A 26,917-nucleotide genomic window follows, 5' to 3' on the forward strand; every position below is an offset into this window, starting at 1 on the left:
GTGCAAGTGATAAGATTCAAAATCAGGTCTTTCTTGTTTGAGGTCTGCAGTGTATTCACTGCACTATGCTGCTTCTCTAGAAGGGAGTTATGTGATAGTGTGCTGGACTTGGAATCAATATCTAAATTCAAATTTCATCTCGTGACTCTGGGAAAATCACCAGCCTCTATCTACCTCAGTTTCCTTAACTGTAAAATGGGGATAGTAATCCCAGGGTTGTGAAGCTCAAATAAGATATTATATCTAAAAAGGGCTTAACATAGTGTCTGGCACATAGTAGGTGCTTAATGAATCCTTTTCTTCCTTCCTTCCTCCTTCTCTAAAGGAAATTCATTTTTGCCACTGACACAGCTGGGTGGTACAAAGGATAGAGAATTGGGCCTGGAGTCAGGAAAGTTGTTCAGTCATTTCAGTTGTATCTTAGTCTTCATGACCCCTTTTGGGTTATTTTGGGCTTTTCTTGGCAAAGATACTGGAGTGGTTTGCCATTTCCTTCTTCAGCTCATTTTACAGATGAGGAAACTGAGGCAAACAGAGTTAAATGATTTGCTCAGCGTCACACAACTACTGAGTATCTGAGGCCAGATTTGAAGCCAGGCAGATGATTTCAATCCAGGCACTATATCCTCTGTGCCATCTAACTGGCCAGAGTCAGGAAGACCTGAGTTCAAATGTAACTGAAGACTAAACAATGACAACAAAATTTCCAAAATCTCTCTCTCTCTCTCTCTCTCTCTTTCTCCAAGGAAATACATTCATTAATATATTTCCCATATTCAGAATCAATTAAGTGAAAAATTGACTTCATATTTTATTCTGTCTCATCTGGAGTAAACATATAAGTAGGCAGAGTAGGTAGCTTTCTGTGTGGTGTGGTTTTAGAGTGTGCTTCAAAGATCCTCCCTTGGCACAACTTTATGAGACAGGTAGTGGATAAATTATCTCACCCATTTCATAGATGAGGAAACTGACACTTAAGTTAAATGAGCTAGTGCGTGGCAGAGCTAGGACTTGAACTTGGGCCCTTTGGCTCCAGACCTGGTGTTCTTTTTATTACATGAAATATCTGAAGGATTCTTCTGTGGACTAGGGAACTACCATCTCTGCTTGGTGGAAAAGCAGAGAAAGCATCAGAAAAAAGGAAGTTATTGCTGCTCATAACTAAGGATCATTGGTGCCCAACAATGGAAAAGGCTGTCTTGGGGAGTGGCTTACTATTTCAGGTTGGGTGACTGTCAGGATGTAGTAGAAAAGATTTCTGCTTTTAGTAGGGGTTGAACTAGATGACTTCTGGGGCCCTTTCTAGATCAACCAAGATTCATCAGTGTTTATTTATTAAGCATGTTATTATGTGCAAGTCATTGGGGACACAAGTACAGGAATGAAACCGTCCCTGCACATATTACACTTAAATTCTAATGAGTGAGGGAGACAAACATATGCAAAATATAATCAGCATAAAATATAAAGGTAATAAATTATGCACATGAGTACAAGCTATTTCAATATCAAGATACAAGGAAATTTGAGAGGGAGAACACCAGCAACTGTAGGCATCAAGAAAGGCTCCATGTAGAAGATGGCATGGCTCTTGAAGAAAGAGAGGGGCTCTGAGAAAGGGGTAAGGAAGAAGCACATTCTAGGCAGGGGGGATGGCTAGAGCAAAAGCAGGGAGATGGGATGAGGAATGTCATGAGCAAAGAAGAGAGAGAAATAGCCTGGAGGAGAGAGGGTAGTCAAACGAGTCCCAACAGGTCAAAAAAAGATCAGGACTGAGAAAAGACCATCAGCTTTGGCAGTTGAGAGATCAGTTTGAAGTGAATAATTTCAGTTGAGTGATGAGGTTGGAAACTAGACTGCAAGAGCTGAAGGAGCAAGAGGAGAAGTGGAGCCATCAAGAATAGACAACTTTTTAAGGGTCTTTGATTCTAATGAAAAGTAAATTGGACTAATTAGCTTGAAGACCTTTGGAAAAGTCACTCAACCTCTCTAGACCTCAGTTCTCTCACCTGGGAAATGGGAAAAATAATTCTTTGCCTTGCCAACCTCACATGGATCATAGGAGTTAATATGATATGGAAGTATATCAAAAAAAATAAAGCACTATCAAAAAAATGCTTCATCATTTTTCAGCATACTATGTGTTATGCAGAAAAAAAATTAGATTTTTCTGCCCAGTGGCATCAAATCAATGTAGACAGATTGGTGTTTACAAGGTACTTAGGAAAATGCAGTGTGATACTGACTTCAGTCCTCTTAAGGGAGAGTTTTCCATCAGTAGGATTATACTATACAAGTAAGTACAAACTAAATGAATTGTCATTTTAATAAGGTCAATCAGTTAATGAGAAGTGAACCAAGGGAGCAAGCCATTCATTTACTCATAATTAGGCTGTAGTTCAACAAAACTAACCAACACATTGAAAATATCTGACATATGCAGCATTCCAAACCCATAACCAACCTCCCTTTCACCTCAGCAAAGAAAGCAGGTGAGGTGGCTTTTCAGTCTACCCTTTGGAACCAGTCTTGGTCAACTGGAATTTCACAGCCTCCAATTTCTATTGTTTTGCTGTCCTATTTATTTTGTTGTCATCATATAAATTTTCCTGGTTCTGCCTACCTCACATTGCATCAGTTCGTGGATGCATTTCCATACTTCCTTGTGTTCATCAGTCATTTCTTCTAGCACAGAATTATTACGCAATGTTGATGTATTATGACGTGCTAAAGCCTTCCCCAATCAACGGGCATTTACTATATATTTCCAATTATTTGCTGCTACGAAAAGTGCTGCTATGGCCTTTTTGATTTATATGAAACCCTTCTTTTTATCACTGACTCCCTTAGGTTATATATCTAGTGATCTCTGTGTCAAAGGTTACTTTTTGTTTTAACCAGCTCTAATATCCTTTGGACTTGTGATTCTATACTCTTTCCTTCATGTAAGAACAGGGATAAGCAGGGCTTACCTGTGGCAGAAGTGTTGAGCACACTTTACCAGGATGCCCATACAGTGTACAATGATGACACCCAGCACCAGCAAACTGATGGGACCCACCTGGGAGAAAAGGATGGAGAGATTTCATTCACAAATTATCAAAATCCAGCTATGGCTGGAGCAAATTCTTAGAATATAGCCCTGAGGAAGGTGGCTTGGCAATGAAAAGGCAGGAAAGATAGAAAACGCTCTGAATTAATTATCTTATCTATCTTTCTTCTCAGACCCTCCTTCCTAATTTCTCTATTACTGTCGAGGGTACACCATCTTCCTTCATTCAGGTTCACAACATAGGTGTCGTCATTGACTCCTCACTCATTTTCACTCTCTACCTTTATACCTAATCAGTAGTCAAGTTTTGTCATTTCTACCTTTGTAACATGTCTCAGATATCTCATCTCTTCTGAAACCCCCCAGTGCCTGGCCCTTATCACCTTACACCTAAATTTTTGTAATAGCTTGCTGGTTAGTCTCGTTACCTCAATTCTCTATGCCAATCCATCCTTTGCTCACCTATCAAATTAATCCTAAAACACAAGTCTGACCATATCACTCTTCAATAAACTCCAGAGGCTTCCAGGTACATCCAGGATTAAATATAGTATCCACTATTTGGCATTTAAAGCCCCAAACCTGGCCTTCTCCTACCTTCTCCTACCTGTAATACCTTACTCCCCCCACTACTTTGTGATCTGGTGACACTGACATCCTTCCTTATTGTTCTTCAAACCCAACATGCCATCTCTCAACTCTGTCTTTTCACTGGCTGTCCTCTATGCCTGGAATTCTCTCCCTCCTCATCTTCATCTCCTGGCTTCTCCTGCTTCCTCAAACTAAATTTCACCTTCTGAAAGGATCCTTTCCAAATACTCCTTAATCTTGACTTCTTCTCTCTGAGAATAAATCCAATTTATTGTGTGTGTGTGCACATATATATGCATATGTATATATACATAGGATAAATTGGAGGATATATGTATGTGTATATTACATATGTGTGTATATATATGTAGTTTGTACATAATTGTTTGGATTTTTTTCTTCCCCTTTAGCCTGTGAGATCTTTGAGAGTAAGAACTGTTTTTTACCTTTCTTTGTATCTCTAGCATTTGACACAGGGCCAGCAACATAATAGATGCTTAATAAATGCTGGTTGACTGAATTTTTCTAAATTCTAAATCCTATCTCATGCCCTAAAAAACTATGACAAATCTGGTAACCAAGGGAGTCCATTTCAAACAAGAGAAAAGGAGAGCCATCTGTCCTAAGGACCGCCATCCTGATCAGAGTCAGTGGTAGGTTGCCTATGAGGATGTGCACAAACTCCTTTGGCCATTGGAATTCTGCATGTTTGAAACAGATCAATGTATGGGGTCAGCTCACTGGCCCTGGAGAGGCAGAGCTCACTGTGGTGAAAAGAACACTTTGATTGAACTGAAAAATCTTGGCTTCCATCCTTTTGGCCCCAACGCTAATTTGAAGCTTAATTGAGTATTGTAAGTATCCAATTAAATATACTTAATTGAGTATTTCCCAAACCAAAACCATACCACTGATAAAATTATAGAAATACATTACACACACACATACACACACACACACACACACACACACACACACACACACAAAACCTTTGATTTCATTGGCATGTGGAACCTCCTAAGTAAGCAAACTCCTTCTGCCAAAAGCAGGTCAGCACCTGCACTCATACTTAAGAGTCTTATGTAGTCACCTAGAGCACTTAAAAAATTAAGTGACTTCAATTTAGAAATTAAGTGTTCAGGAGTCACAAAGCAGTAAATCACATTTCAAAAAATCTGTGATTTCATCAGTTTTGATACTTCCAATAACTGTGAACTTTCCAAGGCTCAGTAGACAGCACCTTAAGAACTTCTATGGTCAAAAATAGTAATCACCCCAAAAACAAATGTATTTATTATAGGGGAAGTATGACATAGTGAATACCAGCCAAGAAGTCAGAAGACTTGAATCCAAATCCTGCTTCTGATTCATAGTGGCTGCATGACTATGGGCAAGTCACTTAAACTCTCAGAGTGCCGAGCAACTTTTCAGAGATATAATTGGCCTTTGCAGAGTAGGCACCAATCCACATTGATAAAAGTTTCCTCACTGGAAATTCCCTATACTAATGGGACTAATTAAAAAAATCTCCTATAAACTGCAAAAGAAATTTAAATTTATCATGAAAATAAAATAATAATTAAAATATATATTTAGAGATCAATACAGCCTATGTTTCCCCCACTAAAACCCTTCTCTGGATTCATGGCTTTGAGATGACCTTAGGTTCTCAAAGGCCAGGTCATTGGAAGGCAAATCTGGAGGATTGTACCAAGACTTTGAATATGGACCCAGGGATGGACTATGTTGTCTAGAGAGCAGCCTATATATTTGTGGTCCAAAAACAAGACTAGTTAAACACAAAGTAGCTCATTATTCTAAGGCTAGCCACCAAATTTTTTATCATTATTATGATTATTATCGTTGTTTTTGGCTATAGTAACTAATAAAGACCAATTTGTGAACAAATAGAGGAACTTCCTTCTCTACGTGGAGAACATAAACTCTTTGGAGGCAGAGACTCCATACGTTTTGAGTCCTTACTCTTAGTATCAGACTTAGCATATAATATTGAGTTTTCTAGGCAAAGATATGGAGTAGTTTGCCATTTCCTTCTCTGGCTCAATTTACAGATGAGAAACTGAGACAAATAGGGTTGAGTGACTTGTCCAGGGTCACACAGTTAGTTTGAGGCTTGATTTGAACTTAGGTCCTCCTGACTCAAGGCCTAGTCTATCCACTATGGCTACCTAGTAATTGTTTGTTGAATTGAATTGAATAGTGAATATATGAGTGAAATCATGCATCCTTAACGTATTCCGGTATACTTCAGACCCATTTTAAATTTTAAAAAATGAATCAATTTTCTCCAAAATAGAGATAATGACCCTTTGTTCCCATGTATGTCATAGAATTATGGTGAAAGAGCTTTTGAATTCTATAGTGCTATAGAAAGACATGCTCTTATTGCTATGTGCAAAGGAGGCTCCAAGCTGGGGTGGGGTAACCTGAAAGTTCTCAAAATTATTCCTCACTTGCAGGCAGAGTGATAGAATGGAAAAAGCCCTAGCCTTGGAGTCCTGGCTTTGTCACTACCTCACTCTGTAATACTCAATGAGTCCCTTCTGCTCTCTAAGCCTTCGCTCCCACCTTTGTCAAATGGGAATACTAGTATCGATACCACCACCCTCACAAAGGTTTTCTGAGGACAAAATGAGGCGGTAGACACAAAAGTGCTTTGTAAAAGGGATATTTGCTCGACAACTTGAAGAATTTGCGATTTCACCAGTGTGTGAGCTCCTTTTAGGAAGGAAGATCACAACCCTTTCATCTTTAGTATCTTTAAGAGTTACTGTGGCACTCAACCAGAATGATGCACTTCTCCAATTTAACCAAGCTGATTCTCCTGCAATTCACAAAGTCTCATTACCTTGCCTGAATTCAAAGCGCTTCTTCCAGGCTATAGGATATGCTAGGGGTTATGCTCCACTTGAGATCTGACAACTCAGGATTACCTCCACACTATAATGTGATATTGGAAGAAGACATTGCTTGGCAGCTGTAAGTATTCCTCTTGATTACTGATTGAAACATACCCCAAACAGTTTTCCAATTTCTAAGTAATTTAATAGTATTTGAACACCCTCTCATCTCCTGCCAAGTTGGTTTTCACAGACTCCCACTTACGATGATGCCTGCATTCTTCATGGCCAGAGGCAGCCCCAGAAGACCTATGCCAATGTTTGCTTTGAACAAGTGGACCAAGATCTGAAGTCCCCTGAGGATGGAAGCAGAGAAACACAAGGGAGTGTTAGTGTGGAGGTATGTTCTGATCCCTTAGATAAAACATCGGTAAAATGTAAAAGGAGGTACCTGTCAGTCAGCTCTGACTCCAAGAGGACAAAGTAAAAGAACTCTTTTGGTGACACTGGTGGGATCTTTTAGCTTCAACAACCTCCCTTGGAAAATCTGGAGTCTATGATAAATGCCCGAGTTAAAAGTCTTAAAGATTTTTTCTCATAGTTGCAGCACAGGCAGCCCCAAACTGAACTGGGCTACTGGGGATGCAGGGACGGTAGTACAGAGAATAAGAAGAAAAACAGAAAAGAACCAAAAATGAACTTCTCCCTTCAGCCTCCATTGGTCAAAATTCTATATATGAACCAATAAATATTTTTCCTCTTGAAATTTCAAAGGGGAAATCCTAGAATATAGAATTATGAAGGACCTAAAGATAGTTTAATTCCATTACCTTCATTTCACAGAAGAAGAAACTGAGACTTGGAGAGAAGGGACTTGCCTAAGGCCACATAGTAAGTGGCAGAGCTGGAGTTCTAGTCCAGATGCTCTAATATATAACTTTTTTATTTTTTAAATTGAATTATTTTATTTGTTTTCAGTGCTCGACAATCACTTCCATATATATATATATATCTTCTATCAAATTGCTTACCATCTTAGGGAAGAGGGAGGGAAGGGAGGAAGGGAAAAAATAGGAACCCAAAATTTTATGAAAAACATGTCAAAAATTGTCTTTCATGTAATTGGATAAAAAGAAAATACTATTAAAAATCAATTCAAAAAGGCTAAAACAACAACAATAATGAAAACAAATTCAGGTGCTCTGACTCCAAGTCTAAGTGCTCCATTATACCATAAAAATAAGTAAATAAAAGAATTTATTAAGTGAATTTTCATATTCTAAATTCTGGGGAAGTAAACACAATATAAGAAAGTCCCTGCCTTCAAGAAGCTTAACAGAAGAGGGAGACGCACACATTGGGTCAGTCAGTCAACAAGCCCATTACGTGCTAAACCCTGTGCTAACTAAGCACTGGGGATGCAGAGAAAGGCAAAAGACAGTTCCTACTCTAAAGGGGTGCTTTGTTTCTGGGGAAAAGTGTTTTAGTTTATGAAATCACAGGGATGGTGAAGAGGCCAGAGAGTAATCAATGGACACACCATTTCCCAGAAGCAATTGCAGTATTGATTTAATTACCCACAATAAATTTAAGTGGGGAGGGAGAGTGAGGAGTACATTCACATGGCGGCATGTCAGGAAGACTCTGGGATGCACTGTGGTCAAGGCTCTGGAACTGTACAAATAGAGTAGGATCTCACCAGCTAGAGCCACATGACCTAATGGCAGGGGTTCCAAAGCTTAGTGGATTAGACATCAGGAAGTCCAGTGGTACAGAAGTAGCATTGGCAGAGCAAATGACAAAGAAAAGTCTGGAAGTGGATATCTGGATAGGCTATGAAGCATGCCCTGGGGGCTGGGGTTGAGTAGGTACAACCTGAGTCCCAACTCAGCACATGGTGCTGGGCCAATGTTTATTTTGAATAGGTAGTTCCAAAACTGAATGGATTACATCACCCAAGGTGTGATTTCATGAGGTCCACTGATTCAGGTGAAGGCAAAGCAGAGTAGATGGCAAATAGATGGCCAGGTTAGATAATCAGATGGGATGTAAAGCATGATACAGCATTTAGGGCTGACTTGATAGAGTGGGTCTATCAATATAGTATATCAGCTATCATTGGGGTCTGAAAAAATGGAGCTCCTAGCATGAAAGGAGACATGATCCATCTTGCCTGGGGCTTTGCCCATTGTTGTTTCTCTCTGATACACTTCATCAATTGGCCAGTCCCCATACCATGAAGTAACCTCTCTCTTCTATGTCACTTGTTGCTATTAGACCATTCTTGCTTCAGCAAACAACCTGTTTCTCCCTTAGTTTAATATGGAAATAAGAGGCTGTATTTTTCCAAGTCATTAATTGCCTTTAATTCAAAGAGTGGTAACTTACAATGAGCACATTGAATTATGGAGGCAGGATACCTTCCCCTGACATTTTTCTCTGTTTTTCATTTAGATTGATCAATACAAGCTTACATTCTATTTTTATCACTTACCTGTTTTTATAGTTCACCCTAGCCAAAGAACTCATCGCCTACTTACCAGCCTCCTGGAGCCTTAACTAGACTGATACTCAGGCAGAAGATCCTGTTGGCTTCTTAGAGGTTAGCTTAGTTAAATCTCATAGTTTGTGTATCGCCTTTGTAAGCCCAGCATGTTTCCACATGAAGTATAGGAGTAGGATTTCACAAAGATCATAATATATGAAACTGGAAAGGATGTTAAAAATCATCTAGTATAACCCTCTCATTTTATAGCTGAGGAAACTGAGACCCAGAGAGATTAAGTGACTTGTCTAAGGAATATGGAAGAGCTAGGTTTTGAATCCCCTGACTCCAAATGCGCTAAAAATTGTGACAATGTCCTATACCAAGGGGTTGACAGACTGTCACCTGAGGACCAAATTCCACAGGTCTCCTATTTTTGTAGGGCCCTCAAGCTAAGAATGTTTTTTTTCAAATAAAGTTTTATTGCATTTAAAAATGTAACAAAAACATTTTTTAGCTCTTAGGATTGTACAAAAACAGACAGGTCTACTTTCGTTCTTGGGTTACAGTTTGCTGACCGATACACTATACCATTGTGTGGGATGGCTCAGGTCCCTACATAAATCAATTACTCAGAGGCCTCTCAAAGTGATGACAGAAAAGTGATTTATTCAATTCTCAGAAAGCGGGGCTTACCTGTAGGAGTAGGAAAGCCGAAGACAAAGAAAAGGGCAGTGATTTATATAGACCCTAACGCAAGTCCCTCCTCCCTCCACTGACCATTATCCTCATTAGCTGAGAATATGATCTTACATTCTAGACACGAAATCTAACCAATTTTGAAATGAAGACATCGAGGAATTATGTGAGTTTTGTCCAATCATTGAGACCCTAATACACTACAGAGTTTTATATCCTTATATGGAACTATTCTATTCTAAAAATATTGTAACCTTGAGCCTTTAGGCCTTACCTCACCCCTGGGAGAAGAATTACAATCTGAGAAGTCTTCACTAAACCTATCCCACTCACCATCCATATAGCCTTCTGTCTCAAAATTTACTTACTAAATGGCCAACCCAAAGCTCTAACCCAGATTTCCTGACTTCTAATCTAGTGTTTTTACCATTCACCGTACAAGACGATAAAATGTTGCCCAGTTTCACTTCTTGGAGTATATGTGACAGTGATCCTTTTCGTTAGAAAGTCCCACCACAGGAGGTCACCTCCCCTCCCTGGCCCAAGCCCAAATGACTCTTCCTCCCAGAAAGTCCTTTTTTTTTTTTTGGTCTTGGACGTTGTTTCAATGAATATATCTCTCTATCGGATCCCATGAATGGTTTGTAAATCAGTCAGTGGCTATGACTTAATATCCGTTAATTTGTTCCACCCACATCGTTACCCAATTGGGCAATAGGAAGGATTATTTCACCTTAACACTATATCACCATTCAGCCAAATCCTTCTGAGGTTTCCAGGAGTGATTGCTTCTTTACAAGTATGTTCAGTTGGGAAGAACGACTAATAGAAGGGACAATAGTCAACAAGTATTTATTAAGCACTTACTATGTGCCAGGCATTGTGCCAAAGTCCTGGGAACACAAAGAAAGGCAAACCACTCCAGTATCTTCGTCAAGAAAACCCCAAATGGAGACACAACTAAAACAAATGAACAACAGTAACAGAAGAGGCCCCTTTGACTCCAGGAGTGAGAAGAACTACTCCAAAGGCTTGACCTAAAATATATTTTTTACATATTATGATCTTTTCCTTGTTTCAGAGACCTCTAAATGTTATCTGTTTTCAGAGCAATGGAGTTAAACTAAAATAGAAACAAAGCCACTAGATCATACGTAAGGGACCTTGAAGGCTGTGTAGTGACTTAGTTTTAAAATGTAGCATTATCTATGTTTTATTGTATTTTTTAAATAATTGTTGAATATTTTCCCAGTTGCATTTTAATTGGGTTTCAACCACATTCAGGACTGTTGTGGGTCACATCTGGCCAATGTTTGACACTTCTAGTGTAGAGAGTCACCTTCGAGAGCCCAGAGTCAGACCATCTTGGAGATTTCTTTCTCCAAGCTATAAGTGGCTTGGATAATAGATAAATGCTCAATTAAATTGTTTCTAATAAATGAGTCAAAGTTGCAGAATATAGTATTAGCACGGATACTGTAATAGAGGCGGCTAGGTGGTGCAGTAGCTAGAGTGTTGGGCGTAGTAGAGTCAAGAAGATATAAGTTCAAATCCAGCTTCAGACACTTACTGGTTCTGTGTTACTATGAGTAGGTCATTTAACTTCTATGTGCCTCACTTTCCTCTACTGTAAAATGGGGATAACAATACCACCTACTTTGTAGGGTTGCTATAAGGATCAGATGAAATAATATTTGTAAAGCACTTAGCACAGTGTCTGGCACTTGTTAGGTATGATGCAAATGTTTATTCTCTTTCTATTTCCTTAATATTTTTTCTTTGACAATACTCAATTTTGCAAATCATGACCCAAGTCCCAACCAATACAGTGCTTCCTATTTAGACATCATACAAAACATAAACCCAGTAGCAAAAACCTTTAAGATATAAACATAAAGTTTTTATTTACAAACAAATAAAAGAGGTAATAACAAGAGGGAATATTCTTATTCTGTGATCTCATATGCAAATGGTGTCACTTCAAAGAGGCTCCAGGGAGAATATAATTTAATATTTATTTAATCCTCCAGGCATACCAGGAGAAAAAGCTATTTGCCTTCTGGCTTCAACTAGAGCCTACAGCTGGTCCCTAATCCATTTCTGCTCACTCTCTGTGGTTGCTTCTGAAAGTCCCACTTTAAAAAAAAAAAACCAAAAAACTTTTATACTTTATCCAAACTACTCACTCTTCTCTTTTCTTCCTTTTCCATCCTGATGCCATTCCCTCCTGAAGACCAAGCTTCATGAGATTTTAGCTACTGGAATGTTCCCCCGTAAATAGCAGCTTCCTTGACTTGGCCTCAATAACCTGAAGAGCTGGAGAGCTCCATTAAGAGCTTGGACAAGTCCCTATTGCAGCAGTATGAAAGCATGATACTCTGAATGAGGGAAGAAATAGTCCCACTGTCCTCTCCCCTACTTAGGCCATATCCTAGAACATTTTGTCCAGTTCTGGGCAATACATTTGAAGAGGGAATAAAAAGCCAGGATATACATCCAGAGGAGAGTAGACACGAGAGTGAAGAGACTTGAAACCACCATGTATGAGTAGATATTGAAGGAAACTGGGGATATTTAAAGTGGAGACTGTTTTCAATATTTTGGGGGCTATCATGGGAAAGAGGGAAGATTTATTTTTCTTAAGTTTGGACCCAAAGGGCAAAACAAAGTGAAAAATAATAGAGAGGCAGACCAGTTCGGTAGAAGGAAAAATTCTTTAACAATTAATGTTTTCTCACCAATCAAATGAACCACTTTGGGAGGTAATGAGTTTCCCATTAGTGGAAGTCCATTTCTGCATTACTATTTTCAAAGCTCTACAAGGAGACTCCCTGCTCAAGAATAAGTAGGCTAGAAGTGTTCAGGGTTTTCTTTCAATCCTAATTTTGAGTTTCTATTTAGGCTTTTTGGAGTGAGGGACTAGTCCATGTATACCTCCCTACTTTCCATTCCTTTCCAATATGGGAGTGGGGGGGAGGGGGAGGGAGAGAGAGAGAGAGAGAGAGAGAGAGAGAGAGAGAGAGAGAGAGAGAGAGAGAGAGAGAGAGAGAAGAGTCATTGTATATTCAAGAGGCCAATGAATAAAATTTTCCACCAAAACTGAGAATGATCATTCTTGCCTTATTCTCAGTTGGGAGTGGAAAGGAGTTAGAACAGAAAAAAAATTTAAATTCAAGATCCTCTGGACAGTTAGTTTTTCTTAGTTTTGAATTCACACAGTGCATACTATCAGATCCTCAGGACAGAGGTAGGTCATGAAAAGATGATCTTCATCTGTCCAGTGGGATCCTATCAATTTAATTGGAATGTACCCCCATGAGTTTTTGCTACATTCACCCATTTTTCGTGGAAAAACTATTTAGTGAGATAAAGACATGGGAGTGATGGAAGATGATTGAGCTGGATTTGGAAAAAGGAAAATGTGAGGTAAGGTTGTTGCATGAGGAACCATTGTTTTAGGAATTATTGTTGGACTTGTGTCAAATTAGTATTTTGTTCTTTGAGGCTTTGAACTGTCTTCTTTTAGGTTTGTGTCTTGATTTTCTCCTAGCTACTGTAGTAGCTTTTTATGGTCAAGTTCTTTTCTTGTTGTATTGTTTACACATTTTTCCAGCATATTTCTTGACTTTGAACTTTATGTTAAAGTTAGTCTCTGTTCACCTGGGAGTGAACCATCCATCAATAAGTGCCATTTCTTTACAGCTTCTAATAATTATGTGGATCATGTAATATCTCAACAAGGAAGTGAATACCACTCCTGACATTCTACTGTGTGATCCTAAGAAGACAGAAGCATCCTTAACTTGGCAAGGTTCAAAGAATTGTCAAGAGTTAAAGCTATGGAGAGGCAGAACCAAGATAGTGGATTAGAGGCAGCAGCGCAGCTGAACTCTCTCAACATTCTCCTCCAAACAACTTTAAAATAACATATCAAATAAAATTTTGGAGTGGTAGAGCCAACAAAAGGTCAAGGTGAGACATTTTTCAAACCTAAGAAAACTTAGTTGATCAGTAGGAGAGGTCTGTGACACCAGGATGGAGGCCTGTCCAGAGCACAAAACACATCATGTCAGGGTGAGTCTTGAAGGCAACTGTAACAGCAGTGGCAGCAGCAGCTTCAGGAACTCTTAGGGCAGAGATGGTAAAGAGGTCAAAAAACTGGTCAGAAACAGATTATAAAAACATACAGTGTTGATGGCACTGTATGTAGCTGGCACTGATTGACAACTCTATTGCCCATAGCAGTTCTGGGTCAGTATTCCAGGGTGGAGAGAAGCACTTGTGGTTGGTCACAAGGGAACAGGGACTCTGGTCTCAGCTCTAAGGCAAAGAGGAGAACTGGTGCTTGTGGTTACAAGAGATAAGGGGCCCTTCCTGGGTAAAGATCAGACAGCAGACCAAGCAAACAGTGACCAAATCACTCCCAGGATAACATCACTTTGGAGGCACCAAAAATTTTCAGACCTACAGAAGTAGCTCTGAAAAGAGTAGCATACACACAAAAAATCCCCTAAAGTTTGGGACACAGTCTTCCCACCCCTAGGTAAAGAAAGACCAACTTTAATATAAAGCTCAAAGTCAAGAAATAGGTTGGAAAAATTAGAAAACAAAGCAAACAAACAAACAAAAAACTTGACCGTAAAAAGTTACTATGGCGGCAGGGAAGACCAAGACACAAGCCTGAAGAAGACAACAATGTGAAAACAGCTACAAACAAAACCTCAAAAGAAAAATGCCAATTTGACCCAAACCCAACAAGAATTCCCAGGAAGAGTTCAAGAGATAAGAGTGGTAGAGGAAGAACTGGGAAAAGAAATGAGAATGAGGCAAGAAAATTAGAAAAAAGAATTAACAGTGTGGTAAAAGAAGCTCAAAAATTAATGAAGAAAATAACACCTTAAGAAAAAGAATTGGTCTAATGGTAAATAAGACACAAAAATTCACCAGATAAAAGAACTCCTTAAAAAATAGAATTGGCCAAATGGAAAGACAGGTACAAAAATCTCACTGAAGAAAATAGTTTCTAAAACATTAGAACTGGGCAAATGGAAGCTAATGACTCCATGAGATGTTAAGAAACAATAAAGCAAAATCAAAAGAATGAAAAAAATATAAAAATGTGAAATATTCCATCAGAAAATGTGTTGACCTGAAAAATAGATTGAGGAGAGATAATTTAAGAATTATTAGACTTCCTAAAAACCATGATAACAAAACAAAATAATCTAGACATCATATTTCAAGAAATTGTATCAGAAAACTGCCCTGATATCATAAGTCTAGAGGATAAGATTGAAATTGAAAGAATCTGTCAATCTTCCTGAAAAAGATCCCCAAATGAAAACTCCCAGGAATATTATAGTCAAATTACAGAGCTCCCTTGTCAAGAAGAAAATACTACAGGCAGCCCAAAAGAAACTGTCATGTAGCCACAGTTAGGCTCACACAAATTTTAGTGACTTCCACATTAAAGAAGCACAAGGCTTGAAATATGATATTCTACAAGACAAACAAGTTAGAGTTACAACCAAGAATAACCTACCCAGAAAAAACCAAGTATAATCCTCCTGGGGGAAAATATTTAATGAAATAGAGGACTTTCAAGAATTTCTAATGAAAAGACAAGAGTTTAATTGAAAATTTGATATCCAAACACAAGACTTAAGATAAACATAAAAAGGTAAACACAAAAGAGTAATTATAAGGGATTCAATAAAGTTAAACTATTTACATTCCTATATGAGAAAACAATACATGAAATTCCTAAGAACTTTATCATTTTTAGGGCAGTTACGAGTCTACACAGAGAGAGAACATAGATATGGTGTCATGGTATGGTGTAAAAAAAATTGAATGGGTGAGAAGAAAACGATGCACTGAGAGAAAAAGGAAGAAAGAGGCAGAATGGGGAAATGTTTTCACACAAAAGAGGTTCACAAGGAAGAGCTTTTATATTCTCACTGGAATTGGTTCAAGGAGAAGACACACACACACACACACACACACACACACACACACATACAGTTGAGTATAGAGATCTATCTTACCTACTATGGAAAAGGAAGGGAAAGGAAGAAGAAAAAGGAGAGGAATGATAAAAAGGAAGTTGGATCAAGGGAGGCAGTGGTCACAATCAAAATGGACTTTTGAGGAAGGACAGCATAAAAAGAGAAAGAGAAGAAAATGAGATGGAAGGAAATACACAGTAATCATAAATGTGAATAAGATGAGTTCACCCATAAAACAAAAATAGTTAGCAGAATGGATTAGAAACCAGAATCCAATAATATGTTATTTACAAGAGACACACTTGAAATAGAAAGACACACACAGAGTTAAAATAAAGGGTTATGGCAGAACGTATTTGGTTCATTTAGAGTAAAAAAGGCAGGGATAGCAATTATGATCTCAGACAAAGTAAAAGCAAAAGAAGACCTAATTGAAAGAGATAACCAAGGAAACTACATTTTACTAAAAGGTACCACAGGCAATGGAGTAATATTTTTTAAAATTTTATACAAGCTTTTCTAATAAAGGCCATTTTCTCAAATATAAAGAGAACTGAATTGAATTTATAAAAATAAGAACCATTCCCCAATTGATAAACAGTCAAAGGATGTGAATTTTTCACATTCCTTTTCTTTTTTAAATTTTCATTAATTATTTTGTTTTCAGTTTTCTACAATCACTTCCATATATCTTAGATTTTTACCCCTCCCTGCCCCTCCTTCCCCTCTTTCTCTCCACTCCCTCCCTGAGAAGGCATGCAGTCTTATATAGGTTCTACACATACATTCCTATTAAATACATTTTCACCTTAGTCAAGTTGCATAGAAGAACTAAAATGAATGGGAGTAACCATAAAACAAAACAAAACAAAACATAACAGAAGAGAAAATGGTCTGCTTCATTCTGTGATCCAATTCCATAGTTCTTTCTCTGAATGTGGAGGGTGTTTTGCCTCGAGTCCATTAGGAATTCTTTAGGTCCTTGCATTGTTATGAAGGCACATTCCTTTTCCAGAGAAGAAATAAAAGCTATCTATAGCCATATAAAAATGCTCTAAATCACTTTTGATTAAACTCAAATTAAAACATTTTTTAGAAATGACAAATGCTGAAGGGGATGATGGAAAAGAGGTACATTAATGAGTTGGTGGAGTAGTGAACTGGTCCAACTATTCTAGAGAACAGTCTGGAAATATGTCTGAAAGGGTTATAAAACTATCTACATCCTTTGAACTAGCAGTACCACTACTAGTTCTGTACCCCAAATATCTAGGTGTCAAAGAAAAAGGAAAAAAGATTCACATGTACAAAAATATTTATAGCAGCTCTTTTTGTGGTGGCAAAGAATTGAAAATCAAGGGGATGCTCATCAATTGGGGAATGGCTGAACAAATTACGGTAAATAATTGTGATGGAGTACTGTTGTGCTATAAGAAATGATGAGGGGAGAGTGGATTTAGGGGAAAAAAACATGGCGAGACCTATATGAATGGAGGCAAAATGAAGTGAGAAGAACTGAGAGATCATTGTGCACAGTAACAACAATGATGTAATGATGATCAACTGCGAAAGATTTGGCTCCTCTGATCAATACAATGATCCAAAACAATACCGAAGGACTCCTGATAAAAAAACTGCTATCCACCTCCAGAGAGAGAAATCAGGAATTCTGAGTGCAAATTGAATTATAATTCTCTCTCTCTTCCTCTTGGAGATACGGCTAATATAGAAATATATTTTTCTAGATTTCATATGATATCAGCATAATTGACATCATGTGGTTTGCCTTCTCAGTGGATAGAGGAGAGGTGGAAAGAAAGGAGAGAATCTGGAGCTCAAAATATAAAAAGAAAAGAATGTTTAAAATAAATGATGAATTTATTTTTTAAAAATAGAGTTAAAAATACTCCTGGGGCTTAGAGACTACTATCTCAAACTGATAAGAACTATGACATTATCACAAAACTCCTTAAGGACCTGACCCTTAGGGTACATGGAACAGAAGAGCCAAAAGCAAAAGGAAAATCATGGAACAATCTGATCTGACTCCTCTGGTGTTGCTGGAGATTTTTGAGATGAGAAATGTTAGAAAGCCCTTAAGGATCTTCATACACCGGCATCAGCCTCTTCATACACCGGCATCAACCTCTTCATACACTAGCATCAGTTTTTATAGATCAAAGCAACATCTTTGTTCAACTCACAGACATCAGCCTGAAAGGTTTAGGGGCAGTTTTATACCAGAAACATGAAGGCTACCAAAAGCTCCTTTCATTTTCCACTGATAGTGAGAAAATATCCTATTTGGATATCCTAATTGGAGGTCTTGGCTTTGAAAGGGACTATCACTAGAGACACAAAGAAAAAGTACAAACCATCCACCAGTTGCAGATGAACAGTTGACTCCAGGTGATGGGCCATTTTGGGAGAATCTTTGTCAAGCTCTATATGAAAAGATGACATGTTTTGTTGCCCTCTTTAGTGATGGGGAAGTCTGCAAAGACTGCACTAAGGCTGAGGGGGCCCTCTGTCTAGGTATCAGAGGGAAAGGAGAGAGATTGAATATAGTGAGACTATCATTTTCTTGCCTGATAGTTCAACTATGAGAGTATTAATAGAACAGAGAGAATGCTGACAGCCTGACTCATTAGGGAGATGAGATAACACAATTCATTCTAGTCTGTCTGTGAACTCAGAAATAAGATTGTACACCAGGGTACCTAAGGATACTAATCTACCCACATGAGGTACAAGATTGACAGTGGGTTGCCATTCAAATTCCCAGATTATCCAACTAGAAATCAGACTGACATAGCATCCTCACCAATCAATGCAGAGACGTCCTATGTATGGGGCCAGACAGTGTCCAATGGAATGCATGTAATGGGTACTTTATATGAAACCTCAATATTTGATATTATGTATTTATAATCTGTCTTCTCTAATTTGTGATTATGCTGTACTCCCTAAACTCCATTTGCTCCCTATTGTCTCCAGAATCAAATATAAAAAGCTCTGTTTGATCCAGTGATACCGACTTCCAGGTTGTTCCATGAACAAGATGCAGCATCTTTTGGCTCTGATCATTTTCTCTGGTTTTCCCCTAGACTGGACTACTTTCTCTCTTCCACTCTGACTACTAATCTCTTTGGCTTCCTTTAAGTTCCAACTAAAATTCCACCTTTTACTGGAAGCTTTCTCCAACCTCTCCTAATTCTAGGACCTTTTCTCTGTTACTTATTTCCTGTTTATCCTCCACATACCTCACTTTGTATATATTTGCAGGTTGTCTCCTCCATTAGATAGCACCCTGAAGGCAGGTACTATCTTTTTCCCCTTTTTGTATTTTCAGAGCTTAGTACATAATAGATACTTAATAAATGCTTATTGACTGACTACCATGGATAACACACTGAATTTGGAGTTAAAAAGACTTTTTGAATATAATGGAATACTATTGTGTTGTAAGAAATGACAAAAGGAATTGTTTCAAAGAAACCCAGGAATATTTGAATGAACTGATACAGAGTGAACTGATACAGAGTGAACTGATATAGAGTGAGTAGAACTTAATGTTTATTGATTGATCAATTACATGTAGGTAGTAGGCGTACATTACACATATAAACCTGTTATAGTTTGTGGGGACTGGAAATTGTTTTTAATTGGGGAAAGAATTTAGTAGCCCTTGAGTCATTGGTCTAGCCCAGGCACAGGAAGATGCTCCTGTGTGAGAAGTAAGTTTTCCTGTGATATCATAGGAGGGCTGTTCTTGCTTTCCTCTCAAAGAGATGGCCAAAGGGAAGAGTTGTATGTGTTTTCTTTTTGGTGGCTGCTGAGGAGATGGAGATGATATAACTGGTTGGTTGTTGTGCTTTGTTCTTGAAGAGGAACAAATAGTGTTTCTCACTATGGCTGATCAGACCAATACAAGCTCTATCACAGGTTGGGTAGAAATAGTCCCTATGAACATTTGGGGAGGAGGTGTCTCTAAATTTGAACATTTCTTTTGAGCTACTGCAATTCTGCTTCACTGATAGAGCACAGCACCTTCTTTGATGTGGGCACACCATGTTGAATGGTCTTTTGCCAGAGTCTCCCATGTCAAAAATGTCAAATCCAAAGTTCTTCAGAGAGACCTTGAGAGTGTCCTTGTAGTGCTTCCTCTGACTATCATGTAAATACTTTCCTCGTGTGAGTTCTCTGTAAAATAGTCTCTTAGGCAAACATGTCTTTGGCATTCAGACAATGTGGACAGCCCATCTGAGTTGTGCTCTCTGCAGTAGAGTTTGATGCTTAGTAATTTAAGCTTGAGAAAGGACCTCAGTGTCCAATATCTTATTTTGCCAGGTGATCTTCAAAATCTTCCTAAGACAATTCAAAAGTGTTGACCTGAAAACTTGGTTAGAGAAAAGGCAACAGGCTAAATGCATACATTTTATGATTTAATTAATTAATTGATCAATTCCCCATAAAGAAAAGTTACATAGCGCTATGGAGTCAGAGGTGACTCTGACTACTAGTACAGAAAACATCTGTCTTAAGTACATTTTGCCATGAGAAGGAAACTCTCCTAATTAAGCAAATCATAAATTCAGTAAGACAAGACAATTAACAAAGCAATGTCAGTCAGGCCTTGAGATTCTTAGCTGGGTAAACATATGTCCCCAGTGGTAAGGAAATCCCACCACTAGTAAGTGGCAGGCTTCCTGCCCCAAACAGGTAACTGACACAGGAAAGGGCAAACAATGTTCAATAGAAACCCAGGATGCCTATTTTTTCTTTACCATTAATATGCCGTAACATAGTATGTGTCTATAGATAATAAGATACAAAGGAAAGTCCCATTATTCAAGATATGTCATAGGTTAAAGGTCTCCCAAGGAGTGCAGAGTCAGCTTTGGCTGGCTTTTGCTGACATAGGAAGAGGCATTCTCTGAGTTTGCTTCAGAGAGAACAAAGAGATTATTCCAAAATTTTATATTAAACATTATCAAAAGGAAGCAATTCAGTTTCCTGGCATGGTGCTGGCACACTGTCCAGGTTTCACAGGCATATAAAAATAAGGTCAGCACCCTGAGTGACACAAGGCTGGCAAATGAAGGCCAAAGTTAGAGTTGGATGCATGGTTCTCCGGAATGGTCATAGTGAAGGCAAGCACTGTGAAATCAAAACTAATCTAGTCAACAAACTTGTATGCCTATCAAAAGGATCGAATGACAGGCTTATGCATGACAATGGAATTGCACTTTCAGGAAAGTGCCATGCTGTCATCATTAGTGTGTATGCTCCCACTGTAATGATGTCTGATGAAGTCAAAGAAAAATTTTATGAAGACCTGGAGACCCTCTTCCTTAATGTGCCAAAAGAGGACAAGCTTATAATTCCGGGGGGTATTAATGCTAGAGTATACAGAGACTACCAGACCTGGCAGAGAGTCCTTGGGAGGAATGAAGTCAGAAACAGTAACAGCAATGGTCACTACTGAAGACTTGTGCATCTCATGACCTTCTCATCACCCGCACTGTCTTCCATTTACCTAAATGTAACAAAACTTCAAGGGTGCTCCCCTCACAGCAAACATTGGCATTTAATAGACTATGTCATTGCAAGGAGAAGAGACAGACAGGATGTGAGGTGATGAAATCAATATGTGGTGTTAATATTTAATATAAATTTTAGACTTTAATAAGGGCCAAGGTTTGAATTAAGAAGAGTCTGGACCTAATAGTCTCCTTTGTTTAGAGGATGCCTACACCTCGGGTTGTGAATAAACAATTTCAAAGGCCTGTTTAGGATAGGATGTCTGCAATCTGGGACTTTTCCTTACTTTGAATCACAAAGGCATGCTATGGAAGGAAGATGCCCATAGCCTGGGATCACAAAACCCAATTACAATGTGTTTACAATGTGAGAACTCCTTTCTCATGGCAAAATGTACTTAAGACAGTCAATTTCTGTACTAAGCCAGCCAGTTCTGATCCTGGCTCCATAGCGCTATGTAACCATTTTCTTTATACGGAGTTGATTAATTAATTAAATCATAAAATGTATGCATTTAGCCTGTTGCCTTTTTTCTAACCAAGTTTTCAGGTCAACAGTGGCATAAAGTGCTGGACTGATCACAGACTTATCCTCTTCAGGCATAACTATGATAAACTGGTTGAGGGACAAGTATTGTAACCCAATCCAGTACCAGCATGGGACTGGCATAACTTGGAACCACATGAAAAGGGACAAAATTGAAGCATAGGCAAAAGGAGGAACTAATCTAGGCACAGACTCAGATCTTCACTGAAATCTTCAGCCTTGGGGCCATTCAGAAGGACCCTCTGGCTACAAAGATTGAATCTGTGATTTCATCTAGGAGTAATGAGTTTTAAAGAGTCTCAGATTACTCTGGGGGAAAAGGGTCTCAAATTACTCTGGGATGTTGTGATCATATGGGGATGTGACCAATATTTTCCTTGAATATTATTTTATATCCTAATTGAATGGTTATTTTTTTCAATGTTCATTGTTTGGATCGGTCACTGTGATGAGCAAAGGAATATATGTCTGGCTAAATAGAAGTTCCTAGGTTTCAAAATAGGTAAGGGCAAGTGAGTCAAGATCCCAAGATCTGATTTAGCATGGAAGACATCTAGCTAATTATACTTAATTACATGGAAAATTGTCATGTACTTGCAAGGATCATATCTCCCCTCCCCTAGGAGGAATTTTCCGCTCAGCTTAACTATCTTTCTAATTATGAATGATCCTAAATGTTGAGTGAGTGAATGTAAATTGCCCTAAATCTCTTTCTAGCAAGATCTAGATCATACTTCAGCTACACTGTGTGATCTGACTACTATCGCAAAACTCAACCAGTTAATCAGTCAATACACATTTATTAAGAACCTACTTTGTGCCAAGCACTGTGCTAAGCACTAGGGTTACAAAAAGACTCAAAAGACAGTCCCAGCCCCAAAGGAGCTTACAATCTAATGGAACAGACTACAAGTAAACAATTATGTGCAAGCAAGCTATATACAGGATAAAAAGGAAATAATTAAAAATGGTGAAGGGACCAGGATAAAGAGAGATTGGGAAAGGCTTCCTTTAGAAGATGGGATTTTAGTTGGGACTTAAAGGAAACCAGGAGGTAAAGACAAGGGAGGAAAGCATTCCAGCATGGGGCACAGCCAAAGAAAATGTCCAGAGCCACAAGGCTGAGAGTCTTATTCATGGAGCAGCAAGAAGGGCAACATCCCCAGATCAAAGAGTAGGTTCTAAGAAGACTAACCCAGCATGCCCAGAATTCTGACACTTTCCTTGTTGGGATCTGGGAAGTCATCAAATCAATGCTTTTGTTTTCAGAAAGGCTGGGACAATGAGAACTTTGTGCTCTTCTCACCATTCTTGTCACTCTCTAGACCAAAATTCTCTTTCCCAGTGACCAGCCTCATATATTTGCTGTGTGTCCATTAGAAATACAAGGTCCCTTTCTCCCATTTGTTTTAATTCTTCTTTCCAACATGACTAACATGAAAGTATTTAATAAGAATGTATGTGTAGAACTCATATAAAATTGCACGCCATCTTGGGGAAGGAGGGGGAAAGAATGGGAGAAATTTTAAAACATGTGAAAGTGATTGTTGAAAATTGAAAAAAAATTAATTAATTAAAAAACAAAAAGAAATACAAGGTCCTTGAGGGGAGTACTTATGTATTTTGTATCCCTGGTGCCTATCACATGTAAGGAGGATCTGAAGCATGTGTAGAGTGTCTGGAATGATGTCTCTCTGTGTGGAGAACCTAGGGATACTACTGCCAGGAGAATCATGGTGATGGAGAAGGGAGGAGAGATTGTGGAGCATATCTAGATATTCTGTAAAGGGACTTAATCTGCTAAACATGTATTGAAGAGGAGGCTGTTAGCTGAGGAGGCATTTAAAAATTATAGCCTATTGTACCCTTTGGAGTTTCAAAAGGTCAGGAAAGCAACCCAGGGGCATCTGGGAATCAGAATCCAGACAGGTTTCTCAGCTTACAGTGAATCAGTGTCATAAGGAGCAGAGAGACCATCAAGCTGTGCTGTGGCTGAGATGGTCATCCAGCTTTGATTCTGCATCTGGATGTGAATTTGCTGAGACCAAGATTTTATAAGAACTGAGCCAAGTTTTGAACCTGCTCCCCCAGAGATGTTGGTGGTGCAGGAAGGAGTATACACTGGAGGTGTTGGGGGAAAAGTTTGTACATTTGCTTTTACTACATCTTTGAAATAATCTTTTTACCAGATATTAATGAGTTAATGGATGCTTAATGGTTAAATTTCTTTTCATTCATTTGTTTATTGTCAGAGTCTCCACATCTTTTAATCCAGGGAGATGACACAAAGAGGGAGAGACTCTTTTGAGTAGCACTGTTGTGATTGTGTTCTGAGGTTTAGAGACTATCCTTTCCCCTTGGCACCCACATGACCTTTAAGGTTTAGCACAGACAGATAAACCAAGTCCAGGCATAGAATAGTTACTTGAGGGAAAGGAATTCTAATCTTGGCTTTGCCACTACCACTGCATTTCCCCATCTCATTTTTTCCTTATATAAAAAGAACTTACTAGTTACTCGTCTCCCAGTGCTATGCCAAAAGAAGAGGAAGAAATAGTAGTAGTTTACATTTTTTGAAGCACTTTACAGTTTAAAAATCATTTCTCTCACAACAACTCCAAGGTTGCAACCCAAGGAGGGCAAGCTTCACTGCCTTTGTTTTTTCAGTGGAGCAAACTGAAGTCCAGAAAGATGAAGGGACTTGAGGGTCACAGAGCTGTATGACTGAGCTGGAACTCAGATCTAGATCTTTTGATAACCTAGGGGTTTTTGTCTTTGTTTTTGTTTGGTTTTCTTTTTTGTTGATTTATTTTTCTAGTTCAATTCAATCCAACAAGTAGCAAGATACCCAATAACAATGGAAAGAATGCTGGGCCTGGAGTCAAGGAGACCCAACTTCAAAGATGGCACCTGACATTTATTAGTTGTGCAACCCTGGGCAAGTCATTTGACCACTGTCTGCCTCAGTTTCCTCATTTATAAAATGGGGATCACAATAGTATTTTACCTCCCCACCTTGTTGTGGGGATAATATGATTCCATATTTGTAAAGTTCTCTGCTACATAAATGATAGCTATGATGATAATGACAAAAAATCCCACAGAAGTAAAGACAAAAAAGAAAAACGATGCCTCTCCTACCTGCTAGACTGGTATTATCCCTAGTGATCCAAACATATCCCCTTCAAGCATCACAGAGAACACAGAAGAATTTACTCACATTAAGTTCTTGGACTCCCTGGTCCAGTGAACGGAATCAGAATTTTTGATGTCGGACAAACTATAAAAACTTGGATTTATCTCAGTTACAGAATCAAGGTCATCAGAGTTGGTCCTTTTCCTAAGCAGCTTCCTAGAGAACATGATGGCTGTGGAAACAGGATTATAATATACATTTCTGTAGCGGTTTACAATGAACTTTGGAGCTGGTATTGCTCAGTCATGTCCAACTCTTCATGATCCATTTGGAGTTTTCTTGGTAAAGACATGGGAGTGATTTGCCATTTCCTTCTCTACTTCCTTTTACAGATGAGGAAATGGAGAGAAACAAGGTTAAGTGACTTGCCCAGAGTCACTTAGCTAGTAAGTGTTTGAGGCAGGATTAGAACTTAAGTCTTCCTGATTCTAGGCACAGTACTCTATTTATGACACCACCCAGCTGCCCAACTTTGGAAGTAGATAGTACAAATATGTTATTTCCATTTTTCAGGTAACAAAATTGGGGGACAGAAAAAAAATGACTTGCCCAAAGTCACCCAGCAAGTGGCAGGGCTGAAATTTAGACCAAAGGGCTCTGACTCCATTTTCAAGGCATCTTGTTCCTGTACTCCATTGGCTATACCCCAAGATGAATGACTGCAGGGAGTCTCAAGGGCCTATGAACTCTTCAATGCCCAATAGACTTGGTCAGGGACACAGCCGTCTTGGAACTTGGGACATAGATCTTCATCACTCAAATCTTTTGGTATTTACTGAGCCCAAGTTTTCAGACAACTGGTAATATAATTAGTACACAAGTCTTTGGCACACATGGTCCAAAAGAACATAAAGATAGATATGGAGGAAAAGGTTGTCAGGAACTCTGGGTTCCAGAAGCCATTTTGATGTGCTATGAAAGTATATCAGAAGATGCTAGAATCTTCCTTCTCCTTTCTCTTTTTTCCTTCCTCCTTCTCAGGTCATCAATTCTTTAACTGTGGGTTGAGGGTATGGTCCATTCCCTAATAATAGCAACCCAGGTGCTGTGGGTCTCCATGGTCTTATCTATTTGCTACAGGCAATCTTAGTGAAGGAAAAAATTTATTGCCCCCCTCAAGGCTATTTGTAAGCAGGGGGTTTCTTCCTTATACCTACAGCTCACCTGCTCTATGATAATAAATATGGTCAAACTATTTTTTGTAAATTCCAGGGAGGTTATGGCTATAGTCCCTAGAAATAATTATTAAAAGGTGGAGGATGGTGGAAATAAGGGATTAGCCTTATAGAGAGTATCATGAAGCCTTGGTGGATAGACTGAGCCTATGGGGATTGTGCCCACAGAGACTCTTCAAAGGTTTAATAAGATTCAGCTTACCTCTTCTAGGCACATTCCCCATGTCAGATTGCTGGTTACTCCTAACTCTTTTCCAGTAACTCAGCCCTGATTGGACTTGGGAGTCCAGATGCCTGGGCTCTTGCCGAGACTCAGTGATCTAGAGTGAATCCCACTTGTCTGCCACACAGTGGTCTTCCATCTCTAGGGGGAGGAGAATTCCGAGCCACCTCACAATAGCCCCTGCCATAGCCAATAGGGCTGTGAGAACCTGGGATGAAAAAGACAAACCCTAATAGGGGAAGAGGAATTTACTGCATAGTGACAAAGTCATTAATCTTCATCACTTCCCACTCTCCCTTCTTCAGCTTTATAGCAACATGGACTCATATAGGCTTTAAAGCTGAAAGAGACCTTTTGTTCAATTGTTTTTCAATTTTCATTACCCCATTTGGGTTTTTCTTGGCAGAGATACTGGAGGGGTTTGCCATTTCCTTCTCCAGTTCATTTTATATATGAGGAAACTGAGGCAAGAAAACAGGGTAAAGTGACTAGCCCAAAGTCACATAGCTAGTAGTGAACTCAGGAAGATGAGTCTTC

At 38.8% G+C, this 26,917-nt stretch overlaps 1 protein-coding gene across 2 annotated transcripts in view; it reads right to left on the bottom strand.

Moving 5' to 3' along the window:
- Window positions 1–26,569, bottom strand: part of LOC140518524 (proton-coupled amino acid transporter 1-like) — a 61,408-nt gene extending 34,839 nt beyond the window's left edge. The window contains exons 1-4 of one of the 2 annotated variants that reach the window (XM_072630754.1): window positions 26,360–26,569; window positions 25,007–25,154; window positions 6,770–6,860; window positions 2,973–3,061 (exon numbers count right to left, since the gene is read on the bottom strand). In XM_072630754.1, the coding sequence (XP_072486855.1) occupies window positions 2,973–3,061; window positions 6,770–6,860; window positions 25,007–25,154; window positions 26,360–26,381 (350 nt within the window). In that variant the 5' untranslated portion in view covers window positions 26,382–26,569. Of the gene's footprint in view, window positions 1–2,972; window positions 3,062–6,769; window positions 6,861–6,955; window positions 7,068–25,006; window positions 25,155–26,359 lie in introns of those variants that run through there. The other variant, XM_072630756.1, reaches the window with a different exon arrangement.
- Between the last annotated feature and the right edge of the window lie 348 nt (window positions 26,570–26,917).

This window comes from Notamacropus eugenii, chromosome 1 (genome assembly GCF_028372415.1).
Source record: "Notamacropus eugenii isolate mMacEug1 chromosome 1, mMacEug1.pri_v2, whole genome shotgun sequence".
NCBI classification, from domain to species: Eukaryota; Metazoa; Chordata; class Mammalia; order Diprotodontia; family Macropodidae; genus Notamacropus; species Notamacropus eugenii.